The following is a 22,172-nucleotide window of genomic DNA, read 5'->3' on the forward strand; positions in this document are numbered from 1 at the left end:
CTTATGTTCTAGTCTAGCTACAGACTTAACAATTTTATTGATTTTTTTCAAAGTATCAGTTTTTGGTTTCATTGATTTTCTTTATTGATTTTCTATTTTGAATTTCATTGATTTATGCTCTAATTTTTATTATTTTTGTATCTCCTTGCTTTGGATTTAATTTGCTCTTCTTTTCTAGTTTACTAAGGTAGAACCTTAGATAACCGATTTTAGATCTTTTTCTTTTCTAGTATATACATTCAATGTTACAAATTTCACTCTAAACATTGCTCTCACTGCACTCACAAATTTTCATAAGTTGTATTTTATTTTTGTTTAGTCCAAAATATTTTTAAATTTCATTCGAGATTTCTTCTTTAACCTGTGTGGCGCATGAGGTGTGTTGTTCAATCTCCATGTTTTGAGATTTTCCAGTTATCTTTTTGTTATTGATTTCTAGTTTAATTTCACTGTGGCCCGAGAGCAGATATTGTGTGATTTCTTTTACATTTATTAACGTGCCGGGCATGGTGGCTCACACCTGTAATACCAGCACTTTGGGAGACCAAGGCGGGCAGATCACGAGGTCAGGAGTTCGAGACCAGCCTGTCCAATATGGTGAAACCCTGTCTCTACTGAAAAAATACAAAACTTACTGGTCGTGGTGGTAGGCGCCTGTAGTCCCAGCTACTCAGGTGGTTGAGGCAGGAGAATGACTTGAACCTGGGAGGCGGAGGTTGCAGTGAGCTGAGATCATGCCGCCGCACTCCAGCCTCTCAAAAATAAAAATAATAAATTTGTTAATGCGAATTTTGTGTCCCAGAATGTGGTCTATCCTGGTGAATATTTCATGTGAGCTTGAGAAGAATGGGTATTCCACTGTTGTTGGGTGAAGTGGTTTATAGATGTCTGTTACATCCAGGTGATTGATGGTGCTGTTGAGTTCAACTCTGTCGTTACTGATTTTGTGCTTGTGGGTCTGTTCGTTTATGATAGAGGGGTGTTGCCGTCAACAACTTTAATCATGCATTCATCTATTTTTTTCTTTGAAGTTCTGTCAATTTTTGCCTCATGGATTTTGACGTCTGTCATTAGGTGCGTACATGTTAAGGATTGTTTTGTCTTTTTGGAGAATTGACTCCTTTATCATTATGTAATGCCTTTTGTTGTCCCTGGTAGCTTCTCTCGCCCTGAAGTCTGCTCTGCCTTTCTTCTTTACTTTACTTTTAATTTTTACTCTTAATTGTAAGATTCATGTTGAAAAGTGCACATACCATAAGCATTCATCTTGATGAATTTTCACCAAGTGAACACACCTCTGTAGGCAGAACCCAGTTCAAGAAACAGAACATAACCTGGATCCCAGAGCCCCCTGTGTCCCCTCTTAACAAAATCCCTCCTCCATGGGTAGCTATTCTCTGCAGTCTAACACCATCAAGTAGTGTTGTCTGGTTTTTATTTTTCTTTGTTTTCTTTTTTCAGACAGAGCTCACTCTGTTGCCCAGGCTGGAGTGCAGTGGCATGATCTTGGCTCACTGCAACCTCCACCTCCTAGATTCAAGCAATTCTCCTGGCTCAGTCTCCTGAGTAATTGGGACTACAGGCACACAGTACCATGCCTGGCTAATTTTTTTGTGTGTATATTTTTAGTGGAGACAGGGTTTCACCATGTTGACCAGGCTGGTCTTGAACTTCGGACCTCAAGAGATCTGTCCACCTTGGCCTTCCAAAGTGCTGGGTTACAGGCAGGAGCCACCATGCCTGGCCCTGGTGTTGAACCTTCTGTAAATGGAATAAAATAGAGCATAGTCTTCTTTAATGGAATATTGTGATACCCAGGTTTTTGTCTGGTTAATTTCACTGTTGTATGGTATTTCATTTTGTGAATATAGTACACTTTAATGCCTGTTCAAATTCTTAGGTTAAAAATTTCAAAAACGTTTTATTGTCTGATAATTATCTTTGATTTGGATGAGTTATTCTGCATGTGACACCTCTGGACACCGGCATGCATAGTTTGTGCATCTGCTGAGCAAATTCCTCTGTGTCCTTCCGAGGTCTGCACAGCAGGGCGGTGGTGTATTTTTGCATCTGTTTTGTGTACTGCTTGATTGCCAGTGCCTGGTGCATAGCAGATACTCAACAAATATAGGTCACGTGCAGGTACCAATGCAAGGCCATTTCCTGGAGCTTCCCTGAGTTTCCCAGCCTGGCCAGTGGCTCTACACACTCCTACCTCTCCATGCTGTGATGGTGTCGGGCATGCCTTACCCCTTCACCATGCAGACTGGGCCAGGCCATCCTGTGCCTGGCAGCACACAGGACAGGACCTGGTGTGGTTTCAGTGTTTGGTCCATGTTTGTTGAGCAAATGTCTGCTTTGTAAGCCAGGGTTGCTGGTAGAGATTTTGGTGGGTTAGGGAGGCCAGAGGGATGAGCTGGAGCTGGTGTTATGGAAAGAATGTAGGACTCCTTTTCTGTCCTGTTGCTAACCCTTGTTAAATACCCTATCTGAGCCGCAACTTCATTGTTTGTAAAAAGAGGATGATTAGTCCAGCCTCACAAGATTATAAATCAATGCATGTGAGGTCCTTGGTAAGCTCTAGGCTCTACAAAAATGCTGTCATCAGTAATCTTGTTACCTCCTCCTCTTCCTTTCATACTTCCTCCTCCTTTTTCATCATCGTAAGTGACTTTTCAGGGAACCCAGCATAAGCATGAGGTTCTTGCCTGTGTGAGTTGGGGTATATTTGATGCAATAACAGACTGAGCTCTGGAGCTGATGACATGGGATCCAGTCCTGGCTTTGCAGGTTTGTGACCTGGGGCAAGTACTTAAGAACTTTGCCTCTCATTTTTCTCATTTGCTAAATGGGACAATCACAGTTCTACCTGATTTGGGTAGTTTCAGCATTAGCCAAGTCAATCATTGTAAAGTTTTTAGGACAATGACTGGCACATGGTAAGAGCTAAGTGTTAAGTAAATGAAAACCCAACCATCAGAGGCCTGTGCCAGCAGGATGTTTGGTCCCTTTACAAGAGATCAGGGAGGAGACGGGTGAAGGTCTTCCTCTGCTGTTAGCGTTTCATCCTCGTGTGTGTCACTACAGGGTCACAGGCTGGCTGCTGCAGTTCCAGGCCCCACAGGGCACTCCAGGGCAGGAAGCAGGAATGCAGTCAGGACTGCAAACTGCACCTGCAATGGTGACAAATGCCTTTTCTGTAAGTGGCTCTCTCTGTCTATCAGCAGTCTTTCCCAGAGGCCTCAGAAGCCTGTTCTTCTGCTTTCATTAGCTAGAGTCGGAGCATGCAGTGTCTGTCACTGCATGGGGGGACCCAGGATGGAGGAAAAGTCACCTGGATGGAGGTCTACAGCTGTGTGCTGTCAACATACAAGGTGGGTCAGTGGCCCATGACACAAGAGTGCAGGGGCCAGTGCGGCTGCTTTCCGCCTTCCCTGTCAAAAGCCTCCCAGCGCTGGGTGGTGTTTCTCTGCTCTGGGTTCTGTCTTCTATTTCTGCTGCCTCATAGGCTCCTCTCCCAGTCACCTGGATGTGCTGGGGGCACAGAAGGAGAATATCAAAGGGCAGATGGTCTTGCACAAGGAACTTTTTGTTTTGCTAATGGTGAAAGCATATTGAGGGCTTCTGTGTGCTGTGGCAAATGCCCAAACCCTGTAAGGTAGGTTCTCTTCTTCTCACTTACACCCCGAGGCTCAGCGCGGCCGCACAGTCAGAAAATGTTGGGACCCGATCTTGTGCCTGGCTCTGTGGCTCCTGCCCTAGACAGCTTGAGTGGACTTGATCCTAAGGAGGGCTGGGCACATCTCCAGGAAGCCATGGGATGCCCACACCACATTTTTTGAGGGCAACTCTGGCTGCCAATGCCTTTCAGGGCAGAAGCCAGGAATGGCAAAATCAGGGATTTGGTTCTAGAAGAGCTGGGTGTGTTGTTTTTAAAAAGCCTTGGTTGGCATTGCATTGAGCACCACTCTGGGTAGTCTATGGTCACAGCTCTAGGTAGAGAGTCCCTCAAGGATGTGGTCAAAGGTGCAGGAAGTGAAATTCAAGGTTATGTCATCAAGCCGGGTCCAAGGACCATTCCCACCCGCCACTACTTCAGGTGTTGTTTTCCCAGGTGCCCAGCAGAGGGCGCAGCTGCCCACCTAACGAACCTGGCCTCCGGCAGCGTGGTTGTTTTGCCTTCATCTTTTCTTGGGTCCTGAAACTCCCACACTGGTGTTTTGCCTTCTTGTTTCTCTTTAGATGGTTCCCTATGAGTTTAGCCTGAGATGGTGGCTTGAGCAGTTCTTCTTAAGCATTTGAAGTTTGCTGAATGAGTTATTTTTACATTAAGGGTGAAGAAGAGTTCCCTGGAGCCCCAGAGAAGAAACCAGATTGTCCTGGGGGACTGAGGCAGCAGAGGGAGGGTGAGCCCCTCAGTCCCACAAAGCCTGGAGCCAGCTTGGACCGTGGGGAGGCTGAGCCTTCACTCCTGGAGCAGGGCAGTTGCCTGGATAGGCTCCGCCATGCACATTCATTCATTTATGCATCAATGGATATTTATGTACTGGGAGACTACGACCTCCCAGGCACATTCTTGGGTGAACAAACACAACAAAAATCCCTGTGCCTGTGGAGCTGACATTGCCACCATCCAGGTCCTTGGCCCCTCAGCTCCTCCAGGGGCCTTCAAGGCTGCCAGGGCCCTAGGAAAGCAGTTGGTAGCATAAGAAAACTGCAGAATTGAGCTAACGTCTAAGTGTCTGCAAGAAGTAGCCTCAGGCCAGTGGTTGGTTTCAATTTACAACCCCATTGCGACACACTCTGGATGCCTTAAAAGTGTGTTCAGTTGGATTGGAATGGCCCTTCAGAAGTTGGGTTTACCTGGAGCTGAAGACCCACGGTGGGTGGGTCTCAGGAGAACAACCACCATGGTTGGTTTAACAGCTGCCCTTTGAGCCATGGAAAGGCCACGATGGAACTGTGACCATGCTCATTTGCAACTGGTATGAGCATATGACCTTCCATTGCCTGCCCTGATCAAGTAGATGGTGCCTGTGAGTATCAATGGTTGTTGAGCCAGGGCAGCAGACTTTTCCACATCACCCCAAAGGCTGCTTGTCAAATGGAGCTCCTCCTCTTTTCTGCCTCATCCCTCCCTAATCTGATCCTCCCCACCCAGGAAATAGCATCACACCCACCCTGTTGTCAATATCAGACTTGTTGGTTACCTCAGTTCTACCCCGTCATAAATGGTTAATTAGACAGCAAAAAAAAAAAAACCCTGGAAGTATTCTTGGCTTCTCTCTCTAGTCCCCCGTAGCTCAGCCATCGCAAACCTGTGGGAGCCACCTTCAGAGGACACTGAGTCCAACCTGTTGGGCGCCTCTGACTATCCCTGCTGGGCCAGGCTGCTGCCATCACCCACCAGGATGATTTCCAGCCTCCTAGTCCATCCTGCTGCTTCCTCCCTTGCCCCATGTGTCCCTTGTCTAACAGCAGCCAGAAGGATGCTCTGGAGACCCACCACTGCCTCAGTGGCTTTCTACCATCCTTGGAACAAAATCAGGTTCTTCCTGAGGTTCATGAGATGTTGCATGGTCTGGGTCATCACCTCTCTGTGGCCGCAGACCCTTGCTCTGGCCTCTTTGCAGGAACTTCAGGGCTCCATGCTGCTCCCACCTCACGGTCTTTGCTCAGGCTGTTCCCTCTGCCCGGGGCACCCTTCCTTACTTGCATGTCCAGTTGGCTTCCATTGGCCCTCGTACTTCCAGAGCATCGCTTCTTCAAAACAGGCTCCCTCTCTGCTCCAGATGAGTTATCCTGCACTCTGTACTCATTGAAATTGATTGATCCATTGATTCATATTAGTCAATCTTGTCTTCTGTGCTAGACCTCAAGCTCCACAAAGCCAATGTGCAATCATGTCTCATTCATGATGGTGTTCCTGGCAAAGTGCCTGTTTGGGCACAGAATAGATGCTTAGGAAATGTTGGATGGTTGGATGCATCCATTGGTCTGTACCTGTTTTAAGAATAAGACCAACTTGGGAGGTGTGTGGGGGTGGAGTTGGTCTTGGGGTACCATTCCTCACCACTCCCTAATGAGCGGGAGTACCTCATACCTGCACTGTGTGTTGGAGGGAGTCTGCCATCCCTGAGCCATCTTTGCAGTGATGTGTTCCCTGGCTGCCCCTGGGCAGAGGAAACTGCCTTTGCCTTTGCAGTTTTGTGAGTTTTGAAGGGGACTTGGGCAAATTGGACTGACTTTGTCCCACCTTTGTGGTTCTTCAGGGAGTGGTGTTGGCTTATCAGGGCTGCCCTGAGTCAGGAAATGGCTTTGGATTTTCTGACCAAGGCGATCAAGGAGCAGAAGGAGGGCCCCTCGATGAGCTTCTATCTGATCTGGAATCTGGGTGGAGACGGAGGGTTTCATTGTGATTATGCCCACCAGGGCAAGAAGCGGAACCCAATCCTCCAAATTCAAAGCTCAGCCTAGTGCCTCTATGTGCTTTTTTTTTTTAAAGCTTTATTGAAAGAATTTACATACCATTAAGTTCATGCATTTAAAGTATAAAATTCAGTGGTTTTTAGTATATTTACAGAGTTATAAAACCATCACCATAATCTAATTTTAGAACATTTAGAACATTTCTAGCACTCAAAAAAGGAACTCTGTAGCCATTAGCAGTCAGCCCTTCTCTTCCCCCGCTCCTTATCCTCAGCATCCACAGATCTGCTTTCTGATTTGATGGACATTGCATATAACTGGGTTCATGTGGCATGTGGCCTTTTGTCACTGCTTCTTTTACTTGTGTAATGTTTTCCAGGTTCATCTGCATTGTGGCACGTGTCAGCTCGTCCCTCCTTTTCATGGCTGCATATTGTCCTACAGTAAGAATGGGCCACATTTTATTTACCCATTTATCAGTCCATGGACGTTTGGGTTCTTCGTAATTTTTTGGCCATTATGAAGCTTTGTTCGTTCCAATAGGATTTCTGCAGTGGCCTTCCAAATCCATCCCTTGCCAGGGATCTTGTTGAGGAGGGACAGTTGGTGACTTTCACAAAAACCTCTTGAGGGCCCTCAAGGCTGGAAACCCTCCTCCAAACAGGTGCCTTTCGCACACCGTGGGGGCCAGATCCTCACAGGGTTCAAGCCAGTCATGGTCTGGAGATGACCGACTTTGAAGGCCAAAATCTCTCCTGCAGGCAATTTACCTGGAGACCTTATTATTTTCCATTGATCAGTAGAGGTGGGATTGCTAACTTTTTTAAATTTAAAACTATTTTTAGTATGGAACATCTCAAAGCCAAAGAATAATATAATGAACAGCTCCATCTCTACCTACCTTTAACAAACCACAGTGCTTTGCTAAAATATATACTTCTAAGAAATAAAACCTGGTTGCATCTCATCTTCCGCTTCCCCACTCCATGTGGGCTCCTGAGCTCAAATGCCAAGTCTTACCCTTTTACATGTTTTTAATCCTCATCCATACACAGTTTGGTGGAGTAGGTGAATGGGTGCTGCAGTGTAAACCATCTGAAGGGACTAGGGATAATTTCTGGTGGCACACGGACAAGGCAGTAACATTGGCTTAGATAGAAAGTTCCTTCTGGTAACATTGAGAAGGATGTCTCTATTCGGTGCCTGCCTGACTGACCTCCTCTCTCACCCTTGGGGCCTTTTTAACCACACAGGAGCCAGCTCAGGCTAAGAGTGGACTCAGGTATTGAGTTAGCACTGTGGTCCTTCCCACCAATGCCAGTCAGCGAGGCTGTGCTCCATCAGTCCTATTGAAGGCTTCCTTTAACATGCATGTCGGCCCGGTGTGGAGGTGCACACCTATACTCCCAAGTACTCAGAAGGCTGAGGTGGGAGGATTGTTTGAGCCCAGGAGTTCGAGGCTGTAGTGCACTGGGATTGCCCCTGTGAATAGCCACTGCACTCCAGTCTGAACAACAGAACGAAACTCTAAAAAAAAAAAAAAAAAAAAAACCAAAAACAAAGAAAGAAAGAAAGGAACAACAAAAAAAGAGAGTGAGAGAAAGAAAAGAAAAATGTGTTTAGGTGCAAAGAGTTGATTTAAAGACAGATCTTAATGGAAGGATAGGTTTTAAATAGGGAAGGCTAAAAAACGTAGGGGTGGTTGGCAAATGACAGACAGCTGGAGACCTCTGGTATGAACTTTCTCCTCTCCCCCACCTATAGCCAGTCTCTGGCCTCTATCCCTTCCTACCGGTCACCACCATCTCTGCACCTGCCACGGCTGGGTCAGCTGCAGGCTTCCTTCCAATGGAACTGAACTGTCTCAGGTGTTCACTCACCCAGACTCAGAAGGGGCCCAAGAAACCTTCCCGTGGGGCCGGTACTCAGTGTGTCAGGAGAGCCCCTGGGGACTTGGAGTGGGAGGTGTTGAATACCCACTTGGAGAGACCCTGGGCCCAGAGCATTTGCTGTGGTCCAGCTCTTCCATGTGCTGGCTTGTGGCCTGGGCAAGAGTGCTCACCTCTCGAAGTTGCCCTCATCTCAAAAGTGGAGACCACAGAAGCTCTCACCTACCAGGGCAGTTGTAGGAAGGAATGAGGTCCCCATGCAAAATGCTCAGTCCAAGGCTGGCAGGCCACATCACCATCCAGCCAGCACATTTTTATGTGGCTAAAACGTATCTATTCCTAGCAGTTTTCCACCAGTTTCCTCTTTGTTTCCTGGTCTTAATTGCCAACTGTAATTAAATGATTATTTGGGCATCTTATTAGTGTGTTGGTGACCATTCTCGGCTTCACCCTCCCCCTTTCCCGGAAGACTCAAGGAGCTGGGGCGTCTCTGTGTTTGTGCACTGCTAGGTCGCTAATGCCTGGTGTGGTGCCTGGCACACACTTGACTCTGCACATAGTCTGAATGAATGAATGAGTCCTTTCTTTAGAGGTGATCGATGCTGCTGAAGTAGCTGCTGCTAAGAGCCCAAAGCTCTGTATGGAGTGAACATCCACTTTATTCCTCCTCCCCACCACCACTCCGCTCAGTTCTGTCCTTGGCACTTAACCGGGACTTTGTCCACACTGCCAGCGCTCACACTGCACTCCCAGGCCCTGCTGTAGGTGCTAATCTGATGGGGGCAGCCTCAGGGAGGGCTCTGTCCCCAGCAGGAGGACCCTTGGTGAACAACTCTCCCCGCTCCCCCCACCCCCCTGCCCCAGTTCCAGCACCTGCAAAGGGCACTTGGATCGGGGCTGCCCCATGGGGTTGTTTGAGAAACTAAAATGGGGGTGTCCTCCCCCAGGTGTCTCTATGGCCCTTGAATCCTGATGTCTGTTGAAATGCCTCCTCCTCTGGGCACCTTCCAGAACCAGGCCAGGTGACAGCACCATTCCAGCCCCCTCTCTACCCTTTCCTGGACTTTCTTCCTTCCCTGCCCTGGCTGGGAAGCAGCAGCTGCCTGCCTGTGTTCACCCCACACCACCTCCGGGGTTGTGAGATTCGCTCCTTAGCACCCTGGAGGACACCTCTGTGAGATCTCTGAGTGGCAGCCCTAGGCGGTGTCGCCTCCCGTGCCTGGCCCCTCCGGTTCCTAAGGGCGTCTGAGGAAAAGCCTTATTGGAAAGCGCCCGTGCCCTCCTCCCTCTCCCTCCCCGGCAGGGAGGAGGGTTCAGAGCGAGGGTTCGAAGTGTCGTGTGGGGGTTCCCTAGCAGGCCCAGGCCAGGTGGTTGCGGGAAAGAAGCCTCGGGTCGCTCCCCTCCGGTGCCGGGGTGGGCGCGTCGGGACCCTCTGGCCTCCGCGTCCCAGGAGAGGAAGGACCAGGGAAACCAGCTGCCTGCAGCTGCTGGGGAATTTAGGGGCCCTCAGGGTTCCCTTTTGTCCGGGAGGGCAGGAAGCGGGACTAGGAAGCTTTCTTGTTTCTCTAGAGCACAGGTTGGTGGGGTGGGCGGCTCCTAACCCGGGGTCCAGCCCCGCCTCCCCCACCCCGGCGCGCGGTCCAGGTATGAGCGACCCCTCCCTGTGGCCACGCGCCTTCTCACGCCCCTCTCCCGTGACGTCATGCTCCTCTCGCGCGGCATGATGGGAGAATCCTAATGTTTTCCAACAGATGCTCCAAGAACAGCTTTCAGATTAAAGCAATTGCAAGAGCAAAGATTCTTCTTTTTCCCTTTTTTTTCTGGGGGGGTGGGGGGTGGGGTGGGGGGAGGGAGCGCCCCCAGACGTTCCAGGACATCACCCCCTGCCCCAAGCACGCAATAAACACTGACAAGAAAAAGTTTTTATTTCCTGGTTCAACTTTTTTTTTTTTTCCTGGAATATATAGACTGAAGAATGGGAATAAACACGAATAAATAACAAAGCGAGGCCGCGCACGCCGGGATGCGCCTGGCTGCAGCCAGCGAGGCTATTGTCTCCCCGCCCTAAAGCCAGCCCCGGCGTGTTTCTCCAGCTCTTTTCCTTTCCCGGCCCTCTATTTTTTTTTTTTTTTTAATTTTCTTTTTTAAAAAGACGCCCCCTCCAGCCCCCTCGCCGGTGACCTTGGCCGCCTCGGATGCTCTGACTCCACGCGGCTCGCTCTAACTTGCCCCCGCGCCGGCCGGGCCCATGGCCGCGTCGGAGGACGGGAGCGGCTGCCTCGTGTCGCGGGGCCGCTCGCAGAGTGACCCCAGCGTCCTCACCGACTCCTCGGCCACCTCCTCCGCGGACGCCGGGGAAAACCCAGGTAACGGGCTGGGCGGGGGGCGGCGGGCGGGGTCGGGGAGGCCCGAGGCAGGTGGCCCTGGGAGCAGGACCCCGCGCGGCTCCGCGCCCCGCCTGCATTCGGGGAGCCGCAGCAGGAACCGGCTCTCGGCCCGAGGTTCCTATCCCCAGTCTCGCAGGGCTGGGACGCTCGGAGCCCTTTGTCCATAAAAGAGCTGATTTCCTGGGTAGAGCCGGGCGCTGCAGCCTCCCCTCCTTTCCATTTGGTGAGCTCTGCCGGCCCCTCGAAGGGGGCTTCCCTTCCTCGGGTGCTGACCGGCTGGGGGAAGATAGGCAGAACCGTGGCCGCCTCCGCCCAGCGCCGATTCTGGGCCCTTCCCTCCCTCCCCACGGCCGGGCCCCAGCTCCGGACGTTCCCGCTTGGGCATCCGCTCCTGGAGGGCAGCGCTCCGCAGCTGAGGCCACCGCGCTGAGGGCTTCCACCGGGCGCCTGACTCCAGCGGGGCCTGGCGCACCTGGGCGCGCCAGCCCCCGGACAGGTGTGCTGGGCAGAGCCGCCGGCAGGGAGAGGAGGGGCGTGCGCCAGGACAGAGCCCGGTTTCGTGACAGTGTGTGGACTCCGTCCACTCTTCCACCCCCATGGCAGCGTTGATTGTTTAGGTGAAAAACCGGTCACAAAGGCGTCTATAGGGCTTGATTGATTACTTTCCAGAGAGGAAGAAAGGCCTAATAAAGCAGGAGGGGGGTGGGCTGTGTGCGCCTGTCACCATGGAGACGCAGGAAGCAAAGTGATCATTAAAACCTCTCTCCACCAGAAGGCAATTTTCACTTCACAGGGAGAAGTCTGGGCTTCTGAAATGTAGGGTTCAAAAAAAGAATCAAAGCTGGTGTTTTGGTATCAAGCCACAGGACTCAGTTTTGTGTCTTAGAGAAGCACAATTCCTTCGTAGATTCTGTTTTGATAACAAGTTGCTTTGCCTGTCTTTGAGGACTTATTCTCTCTAAATGCAACAACCCCAAATGGGGACTTGATCATGTTAAATGGTGGGCATCAAAGTAGAGATAATCCCTGGGGCCCGAAGACTGGCTTTGTGGGGAGGGATTCCTTCACTGGAACACATCAGAGCTTCCCGATAAACTGCCTAGAGGACCCATTACAGGCAGCTGTGTGGGCACTGGAGCCCCCCCCCCATTTGAAAATTTAAACAATAAACCCGTGCAAGTATTGGAAGATTTCTTTGTTAAGACTATTGACACTGTGTCACTTGGTCAAACTAAGGTACCAGCCTGAATAAATCTCTGACTTTTCTTTATCTGGGAGGGCAAGTTAATTTCCTTAGAGTTTCAAGCAGAGGCTGCCATAGCAGACCCTTAAGGCTTTAATTAATCCTTTTACTAGGAATGGGGGATTCAGCCTTCAGCACTCCATGATGGATTGTCTTTCTCTGGGTTGGAGAGGTGCATCCACAACTGTTCCAATCATGGAAGTTGAGTGGCTCCTCGTGAGAATCCTTCTCAGCTCCCTTTGTCTCCCTGGCAGTAAAAGGAAGCAAACTTGAAATGGAAATTATGGAGGACTTGGCTTTTTGGCTGTCTGTGAGTTTATGCCTCTGTGGGTGGGAGCGGAGGGTTGGGCAGGTGGTGCTGGTCCATGAGGGAAGGAGGAGGAAGGGCTGGGATGCCTGTGATTAGGTTATGCGTGAGAGGGCGCAGGCTTGAACTCTACTCTGGTGCAACTGGTCAAAATGGGACTCAGGGAGCAGGTGTCAGAGGTGAAAAGTCTAAAGTATGTGCAATTCTGTGAGCAGTAAAACCTTACTAAAAAGCACCAAGCAATTAAGTATTTATGGATTGTGTGAAGCGGATTGTGTTTCTGTTCTAGCAGAAAGATAATCAGAATCATCAAGTTGGAAAGAACTTGGAAACTTGATGGAGGAAGGGCAGACTTGGAATATTTTCTGTAAGCACCTTGCCTGGCTGGCCTGTTGTGTGCCTGCATACCTCTTTTGATGGTGGACTCACTTCTTCCTGATGTAGTGCATGCTTGTCTTTGGGCAGATCTGTTGAAGAATTCTTTTTCCAGTGGTTCCAAGGGGTCTGGTATTCACCAGTCCTGATGGGATCTTCTCCTGCTGCGTGTTACTCTGGGCTTTGAGAGAGCCTGAGGTTTTAGGTATTGAAACAACCTCAATCACTTCTTGAAAAGTCTAGGCCCTTCACCTGCTCTCCCTAGATGGCCTCCCTTATTTGTCCACCTGCTGCTCTAATGTGAGACTCCTGAAAATTGAACGTGGAACTCCAGCTGTGGAATAACCTCACACAGAGTAAAGAAGCAGAGCTGTCTCCTCCCATCTAAATTCTATAATTTAATGAAAGAGTCCAAGGTTGCATTCACCCTTTCCCTGCAAAGGAATTTTTAATGCATCGATATTCCCTTTGCAAAGACTCCAAGCATTCCTCGAAAGGTGAGCTATGTTTTGACACATCTTTCTCCCATTCTCTAGAGGTTACCCCTGCTGGGAATTGAGCGGCATCCTTTGGGAATTTTCCTAATGTTTTATATACTTGTGTTGCTTGGAAAATGGCACACGGGAATGCGCTGGACTCATGGCTCTTCCATGAGTGGTTCTGCTCCACACTGGGTCTTGGAGATCTTGCCTCATTGAAATATCCATCTCCCTTTCCCTTTTAACACCCACACAGGATGCCAAGGAACATATTTTTCAGTTTAGCCATTGGATATTTGTATTGTTTCCAGGTTTTACCCACTACAGACAACATAGCTGTAATTACCTGGGCACAAACTGCCTTGTACTCACCTGAGAATTTCCTCTGGGGTGTGTGTGCACCAGCTCGTGGGATGTTGAGGACATAGGGGACCCACATATTTTATTTTAATGATATTGCACCCTCCTAGAAAATGTATGAATTCACACTCTTTCCATAATCTATAAGAGTGACCTTTCTCCAAACCCTTGCCAACACCTGAGATCATCAGTCTATTTTTCTCTAGCACGAAGGGTGACAAATGGTTTCTTATTGTGTTAATTTGCAGTTCCCTGATTGAGAGTGAACATAAGTGTCTTTTTGTGGCCTTATTAGTGCATTAAATCTGCTGTGGCCAGGTCTGTGGCCATGGACTGTGTGGCGGGGATGAAATATTTCCCCTAGGCCTGACCTTCCTGCCGCTCTAACCACTGCTTCGTTAATGGGCCTGTCTGCACCTTCACAATGTGCCTCTCTATAAATCCGTGCTCCACACCCATGAGCATGGTTAGGTGTTCTTCCAAAATAGAAATTTACTCAAAGGTAAGGAAGCATCCCCTAATCTTTCCTCCCTTGAAGGAGCTCATGGTCATGAGGAGTTTTGCTTCCTTTTCTTCCATCTGCTCTCAGGCTCTGGGACTAGGCTTCTGCCCCCTCCACATCCTCGGGCCAGCCCTGGCATCGGCTTCAGCACAATGGTGGCCTCCTTCTTGTTGGGTCCCAGGCTGCCTCTTGGGCCTTCCTCAACATGATCCCATCACTGCTCCTCACCAGCCATCCCCTGTCCCTCGGCTGTCGCTGCCTTGCTCTGTCCTGGCTCCATGCCTCTCCAGCTCCTTTCTCCAACTCCCTGGCTCTGAGCTCCAGACCTTTGTGTCCTGCTGGGTCCTTCCAGTCCTTCAGACCTGTGCCGCACCCCAGTGAACTCTGATCTCATTTCTGATTTGCGCCTAGCACTCTTCAACACCTGGGGTTCTTGTCAGTTTCATTCTCTGTGGAGTGTCTCTTCTAGACTGGGAGCCTCTTGAGGACAGGGAGCTTGACTGTCACCTGAAGTGCTGCACCCCTGAGCTCAGCACAGAGCTCAGATGCAGGAGACTTTCAGTAAGCATTTGTAGGACAAATGGGCACAAGCCCCAGGTGCTGGTGTCTTAACCTATGTGGCAGTGCCTGACCAGGCAACTGGTCACTCCTGCCAGCTAGATGGGGCCAGAGAGTGCTTGAAGGGCGAGCAAGGAGGAGCCAGCAGCCACATCCTTCTGCAGGGCCAGATCCAGGTCTGCTTTACTACCTGGAGAGGGAGAAGCCTCTCAGAGCATCCTCCCCTATCGTGAGCTACAGACGGATGCACAGACACATTCCCCAGGCCCTGGGCTCAGGGCATCCCATGCTGGCCCCTTCCTCCTTCATGCCACTCTGCTGGCAGACAGGTCTGGGCTTGTGCTGATGGCCACTTCCTTCATCACCTGCATCAGCCACATACCTTCAACACCAGGCTCTGTTCTTGACACCTCCCTCTCCCACGGTTGCAGGTCCGCTGGACACTGGCCTCCTGGAGCCCACCCACTTGTTTCAGGTCTCCCACCCCCACCCCCATCCCCACCCTCACCCCCACCCGGGTTTAGCTCCTACCTTCCCTTCCCTGGACAACCTCAACGCTGAGTCTTGGTTCTCTTCCTCTCATCGGTTTTCCTGTAGAACAGGAAGTTTCCAAAATGCAGATCTGGTCTAGTCTCTCCTTTGCCTCAAACCCTCTAATGCTGCCCCCTGCCTGGGCATGGGAGGGGGCGGGGGCAGGAGCCTCTTTTGTCTGTACTGTGGCTCTTTCTAGCTTTCTTCCTCGAATGTTCTCTTATTCTGGAGTCCTGGGTTCGGAGGATCTCCCTCTGGTCCCTTGTAGAGTGTCTACATGGCTTAATTAGTAGTAGAACTATGCAGTAATTACATTGTCAGCTTCTTCAGGGTTATTAAAAACATAAAAGCTAGATGCTTAAAAAATACTGAGTTTGAGAACTTAGAGTTTTTTTTTTTTTTTTTTTGGATTATGAAAACATTGCCTGTTCATTATAGAAAATGGATGCTTTAAAATTCCTTTTCCCAACTGGGCATGTTGGCTCACACCTGTAACCCCAGCACTTTGAGAGGCCTAGGTGGGCAGATTGGTTCAGCCCAGGAGTTTGAGACCAGCCTAGGCAACATAGTGAAACCCTGTCTCTGTAAAAAATACAAAAAGTTAGCTGGGTGTGGTGGTGTGCTCCTGTAGTCCCAGCTACTTGGGGGGTTGAGCCAGGAGGATCGCCTGAGCTGGCGAAGCAGAGGTTGCAGGGAGCCGACATCATGCCTCTGCACTCTAGCCTGGGTAACAGAGGTAGACCCTGTCTCCAAAGGAAAAAATATCCTGTTCTCTGCCCCCTTCCCACCCTAACACCACACAGAAGCCAATGACAATGAACCCCTTTGTCTTTAGGACCTGCCAGGTAGCAGGCGAAGCTGTTAGCACTGGAGCAGCAGACATGAGGAAGTCAGGCCCAGGGGCACTCTCCAGCCTCACCTGCCTTCCTCATGGTCATAGGAGCCTGTTTTCAGTACCTCACTTGGCACTCCTGGAGATGATCTCATTTGTTTATTGGACAAACTTGTTTATGGTCGAATACAGTAGCCACTAGCTACATGTGGCAATTTAAATCTAAATAAGATAAAATAAATTAAGATTCTGTTTCCTCAGTTGTAGCTACATTTCAAGTGTGTGGGAGCCACATGCAGCTGTGGCTGCCATACTGGATAGTGCAGATCTAGAACATTCCATCCTTGCGGACAGCTTTGTTGGACAGTGCTGCTTGGACTGTAAGCTCCCTGAGGGCAGGGCCTTGTCTGTGGTCTTCTTGGCTGTGTCACCAGTGCTAGCACTGTGCTAACACCTGGTAGTTCCCCAATGAATGCTGATGGAATGGATGTGTCAGAGTGATTGGTGTGGTCTTGAACTCTTCTGCAGGAAGGGACCCTCAGCCTCCCTAGTCTCATCATCTCATCCTCTGAAAGGGAGGGTAAATAGCAGAGATAATTTCCTATCCACACAGGTCTCATTTATTTCAATTCAGTGAGTTTTCCCAGAGAACCTGCAATGCGGCACACTTGGGCCTTGCCAGAAGGGCTTCTTTGGACAAGAGAACAATGAGATGCAAAGAGATTCTTTCCCTGGAGCTAAATAAATGTGTCCAAGTCCTGGCTCAGTCAGGGACAAGCTGTGTGACTTTGGGCAAGTCACTTTACCTCTCTGAATCTCAATTTCCTTTAATGTAAAATGGCAGGCATTATTGTCCTTAAGTTCAGAGTGAGTGAGGATAACTGAGCTGTTGTCTTTAACAATGAGTAAATTTTGAGATGCAGCTTTAGGAGGCAGATACCTCCCCAGACAGTCTCCAATCCCCTTGAGGTAATTCCATCTTTGGTTAACAAAGTCATGGCGGCAGTGACCACCGTGATGCATACAGCAGGGAGTGGGGGGAGGAGCAGCCTGCGGGTCGACCCCAGCCCTGCTCTGTGCCTGGCTGAGCTGGTGAGCCTCTCTGAGCTCTGTGAAATGTGAGTCAGAGCAGGACCGATCTGGCTAGGGGCCAGGAAGGAGTCATGGGACCGTGTCCCTCAGTGACGCAGAACAGCTTCAGGCACCAGGGTCATTCTCAGCGAATGGTGGAGGAAAGAGGAGGAGGAGGATGTGGTTCCTGCTCGGATTCTGGATTTTGGGCCCCTGGCTCTAAAAGGCTCCTCCCTTACACTTTCTCATTCTCACCTTTTCGGAGGCTGTGCCTCCCCTACCCCTGCCTCCCTCTCCGGCCCCAGGTCCACCCAGCCTCGGATGCTGCTCCCCAGCTCCCTTCCTGGCTCCCCACCTCATGACTGGAAATCTCCTAGAGTCCCCTCACCTTCGCACATTATTCCCTCTGGTCTGGTAATTTGGGGATAGCACACTGGTTGTCTTGAAATGGGATTTGAATGTGTGTTTTGTGGGAATTGTTTTGCTCTGATGAGTTTGTTTCCTTTGCAAGCGTATCTTCAGGGAAGGTGCTTTATAGGGGAGGGTGTCTGTCTGGAATGACACAGGCGAGCCTTGTTGATGCTAGTCCTGTGGCATGGCCAAAGCGTGCCGGAGGGGACGGTGCAGATAGTGGGTGTGTCCTGGGCCCTCCCCAGAGGTTTAGCCAGGGCAGCATTTATGGGAGGATATGAAATGTCACAGGAACAGAGGTAAAAAGAAAAAGTTTGAAAAAAAAACACAAGTATATTAGTTTGAGACCTTTTCTTATTGAAATTGAGAGCTGGGTTCTATTCCATGTACTAGAAAACTCTTTAACATAGGGTACCAAACTGCAGTGTCTGCAGGGCCAGGACTCCCGCCATGGGAGGGTCAGGGTGCATGCCTGCTGGGGCAGAGCTGCTTCTTGCCATGCAGAAATGTGGGCCCAGGCTGGCGAGACTGTTTTTTTTATTCTGAGACAGAGTCTCACTCTGTCACCCAGGCTGGAGTGCAGTGGCACCATCTCGGCTCACTACAACCTCTGCCTGCATGGTTCAAGTAATTCTTGCTGCTGGGTTCAAACAATTCTCCTGCCTCAGCCTCCCGAGTGGCTGGGACTACAGGTGTGTGCCACCATGCCCGACTAATTTTTTGTACATTTAGTAAAGATGGGGATTCACCATGCTGACCAGGCTGGTCTTGAACTCTTGACCTCGTGATCTGCCCACTTCGGCCTCCCAAAGTGCTGGAATTACAGGTGTAAGCCACTATGCCTGGCTGACTATCCTGTTTTAAGAGCGACACTGGGAATCCAGATTTTCATATGAGATGTTGTGTTAGGTGTTTGTGTTGCTATAAAGAAATACCTGACACTGGGTAATTTATAAAGAAAAGAGGTTTAATTGGCTCACAGTTCTGAGGGCTGTGTAGGAAGCATGGTGCCAGCATCTGCTCCTGGTCAGGCCTCAGGAGGCTTCCAATTATGGCAAAAGGCAAAGCGGGAGCCGGCACATCACACAGTAATGGTGGAAGCAAGAGAGGGACGAGGAAGGGAGGTGCCCTGCTTTTTTAAACAACCAGATCTTTTATAAACTATCAGAACGAGAACTCCCTCAGCACCAAGCCATTCATGAGGAATCCGCCCCCATGATTCAAACACCTCCCACCCAGCCCCACCTCCAACCTTAGGGATTCCATTTCAACATGAGATTTAGAGGGGACAAACATTCAAACCCTATCAGATGTGATTTTTAAATATTGGCAAGTTTATCTATTAGGGATTGGGTTGACTTTATGTAATAGAAAACCTAAATAACCCTGGCTTAAAGAAGATAAAGGTTTTCCTTCCACCAGAAGTCCAGACAGCATAATGGTGTCCCTGTCGCAGGGTGAGATGCTCAGTGAATTTCATACTGAATTCTGGTTGCAACATGGTTACTTTACCTCCAGCAACAAGTACATTTTCTAGGCAGGACAAAGAGGATAGTGAGAGGCACAGGGTGTCCACCTGCCAAGTTTGCCATTGCCTTCTTGGGAGCCTTGCCCAGTGACACCCACTTATACCTCTTTGGCCTGAGGGCATCAAATGGCTACTCCCAGCTGCCAGGGAGCCTAGGAAGTATAACTTTTTCTTTTTGTTTGTTTGTTTGTTTAAGATAGGTGTATTGCTACCCCTAACAAGAGCAGGTTCAGAGGGAGGGGAGGGTGTGAATGACTATTAGGTAGTGAACTACAGTCTCTGCCCTATCAACTTTATAAAAGCACCGTGTGACCAAAACAAAACGTGTCTGGGAGCTGCATGTGGCCTGCAGTTGCCCCTTCAAACCTCAGATAGAAAGAATCTCATGGGAAGACTGAAGCAGTTTTTATGTTTTGTGCCATTACTAAGACATTAAAGGTCGGGCTAAGATGTGTGATCCAAGCCTAAACATTATGTCCATTCAAATTTTATTTAACAATGTCCAGGGAACAAGATAGGCAGGGTCACTGTTGCTCATAGAGCCAATCATCTGGTCAGTGATCAACGGCTGGAGTGAAAATGTGCTTAGTGTCAACTCTTGTTATAAAAGGAACCATCATACTTCCTTTTATTGAATATTCCTCTAAACCCCTGAGGTAGGGCCAGAAAGCTAGGGAGGCTGAGTAACCAGCCCATGGTCGCATTTATATAAAGGGGTGGCTTGAAGAGGATCTTGAATCCAAGTGAGTCTGAGGCCTGGCCCATCCCTATCTGCACCACCCAGCTTCTGCCTCCCTCATCCTGCATCTTACTGGAAAGTGGTCCTCTGTCCTTTACATGGAATAGATATGTGTGTTTCACCCCCATTCCTGGCTCCAGCCATCTAGCTGACAGATGTATACATACCTGTAGTCACAAAAGCACACAGAGGCAAATGTACTCTTTCATTTCCCAGTTCATTTAACCAGAATGGCCACTGGGACAAGATTTATTTATTGAAAGTCAGGCAAGGTAATGGCAGAGAATCAGCTGTCTGCAGAGTTGTTGAAGGTCCCGTCTTTAATGGGCTGGGGCTTGTGTTCCTGTTTGTTAAAGCAAGTCAGTTGGATGGGTAGCTTGGCAACGCACCTTATCTAATGGGCATGACATCTGTAGACTTTGACATTGATTAGTTGGCAGCGACGAAATGGATCTGCCCTGCACTGAGAAAACAGGAGCTGCGGTTATATTACTTAAGAAGTGTATTTATTATATGTACTATGCTCCTGTTTGTAATACAACCCTTTTAAAAAGTCACCATTGGTCTTGCAATACTCTTCCTAATGAGTTGTATTGTTATGGCATTACTTTTTGGTTCAATTATCTCTTGAAAATTTGTATCCATATATAGAAAAAATTGTTGCCTTATTGTGATCACTAGCTCTGGGGTTTCAATGAAGTCAGGAAGCTATGCCAGAAATGATCTTTCTGCTTCCCTTTGGCAGGAAGACGTTGTCTTAGGCAGCGTTGCTCCTGGGGTGGCTGCCTTTCTTGAGTCACATGGGTCAAGTGGTTGCTGACTTTGGCACATTTATTGGCTGGATTTTTTGTGCAAAGCTTCTGAGATCTGATGACCTCCACGGAGTCAGGACTGTCTTGTCACCTGTTTTTCGGGGGTCTGCCTGGCTCCTGCCGCACATTCTTTATTTTCCTGTTAGTCTCTATGTACAACCAGAGATACAGGTTTTCCATCGAGAGGGGTCCTATAGGAGTGTTCTTTCCAATCAAGCTTATTTACATAAAAAAGAACATGACTTAAAAATAGTAATAACGTACTGGTGGTAATACACAGAAATATGTGAAGAAACCATGCAGGTAGTGCTTGGAAGACACAGGCTTGCCAAAAACCACAAAGCTGGTGTACAGGTTTCAGTGAAATGGGGAAATGCTGTTGTAAATTTTCATCTTGGTCTTGTGGCCCGGCCACGATTACTTAGCTATTTGCTGACGCATTAAGTGCTACTGTGTGCACGGAGCATGGTGTGAGGGCAATGTAAAGAGGCATCGTGCATCCAAGAGGCTCATGGTCTGGCTAGGGGCATAACATTTTGACAAGTAAAATGACAGGACACATAAGTAATAAGTGCCAGGCCTCTTCAACTTGTCCCTTTCTGTGCTGTATCCCATTCATTCTCTCGCAAGTGTCACAGGCTTCTGCAAAAGCAATCTCTAGACCTCAGTGGCCCTACAGCATTGAGCTTTCAGTCCTTGGGTTTCTGAAGGTTGGCAGGGTTGAAAGTCCAGGCTGGCTCTTCTCCATGCATCTGTTATCCTTCTTGGACCTGCGTTCTAAACCAGCCATGTTAGTCTTGTGTAGTGGTGAAGATACGTGGGACCTCTTAGGGCCTAGGCTGAAAACCTTCACTCATGCTGATTCCGTTAGCCTATTGGCCAACTTCAGGTCAAAGGGAGGGAAAAGCACTTGACCCCTTTGTTTGGAGGAGCAGGAAGGTCATATGTAGACACAGGAGAGGTGGAGAATTGGGGCCAGTCTGGTAATCCACACATTAGACCTATGTAGTCTGTGGGCTCCTGGAGTCGGAATCATCTTGGAATCTCCTGCCACCTCTGATAGGGCGATGCCTTGACATTGGATGCCAACAGACAAGGTCTGTGGGGTGCTTGCAGATACGTGGACTCTGGTGTCAGACTGCCTGGGTTCACTGTGTGGCTTTGGAAGATCTACCTAACATCTCTGAGCCACAGTTTTCCCATCTGCAGAGTGAGGATTACTTTGCTTATATTAATACCCCCTTAGACGGGCAGTCATGATGCTGAGAGGAGATGATTTCTGTAAAGCATTTAGCTCAGTTCCTGGGACACAGGACGATCCTGGTCACCATGAGCTAGCATTCGCCTCCTCCTATCACTGTGGAGAAGCTTTCACCAAAGGCCATGTCTTGGTGGATGAGAGCAGGAGGCTCTGGTCTGGTGCAGTTTTGAGGCTCCCAGATGCCCTTGTCTCCCTTTGGTCCTCAAGATGCAGGAGGGAGGGTTTTCCTGGCCTGAGCTGCTGGGTGAAATCGGGCATCCCTCTGGAACTTCCTCCCATCACCCTGTACTGCCCTGGAGCTGGTTCAGGAGACTGTTGGCATGTGCTGGGAAGCTCCTTTCAAGGTGTTGCACCACCCTGATTTCCTAGTGGGGGAGCTGGCTTGAGGCAGTCAGAACGGTGAGTTGGGTGAAAGACCCAGGGTCAAAGACTGAGTCTCATTCTAGCTGGGACGTGAG

The 22,172-nt window shown here is 49.3% G+C and overlaps 1 protein-coding gene across 6 annotated transcripts in view; it reads left to right on the top strand.

Annotated features, from left to right (window-relative positions):
* The window catches only part of PHACTR3 (phosphatase and actin regulator 3), a 271,374-nt gene that overhangs the window by 17,312 nt on the left and 231,890 nt on the right, over positions 1–22,172 (top strand). For 2 of the 6 annotated variants that reach the window (XM_015148692.3, XM_077952096.1), the window contains exon 1: positions 10,065–10,684. The exons of the other annotated variants lie outside the window; for them this stretch is intronic. In XM_015148692.3, the coding sequence (XP_015004178.1) occupies positions 10,567–10,684 (118 nt within the window). In that variant the 5' untranslated portion in view covers positions 10,065–10,566. Of the gene's footprint in view, positions 1–10,064; positions 10,685–22,172 lie in introns of those variants that run through there. 6 annotated transcript variants of the gene reach the window in all.

This window comes from Macaca mulatta, chromosome 10 (genome assembly GCF_049350105.2).
Source record: "Macaca mulatta isolate MMU2019108-1 chromosome 10, T2T-MMU8v2.0, whole genome shotgun sequence".
Lineage (NCBI taxonomy): Eukaryota > Metazoa > Chordata > Mammalia > Primates > Cercopithecidae > Macaca > Macaca mulatta.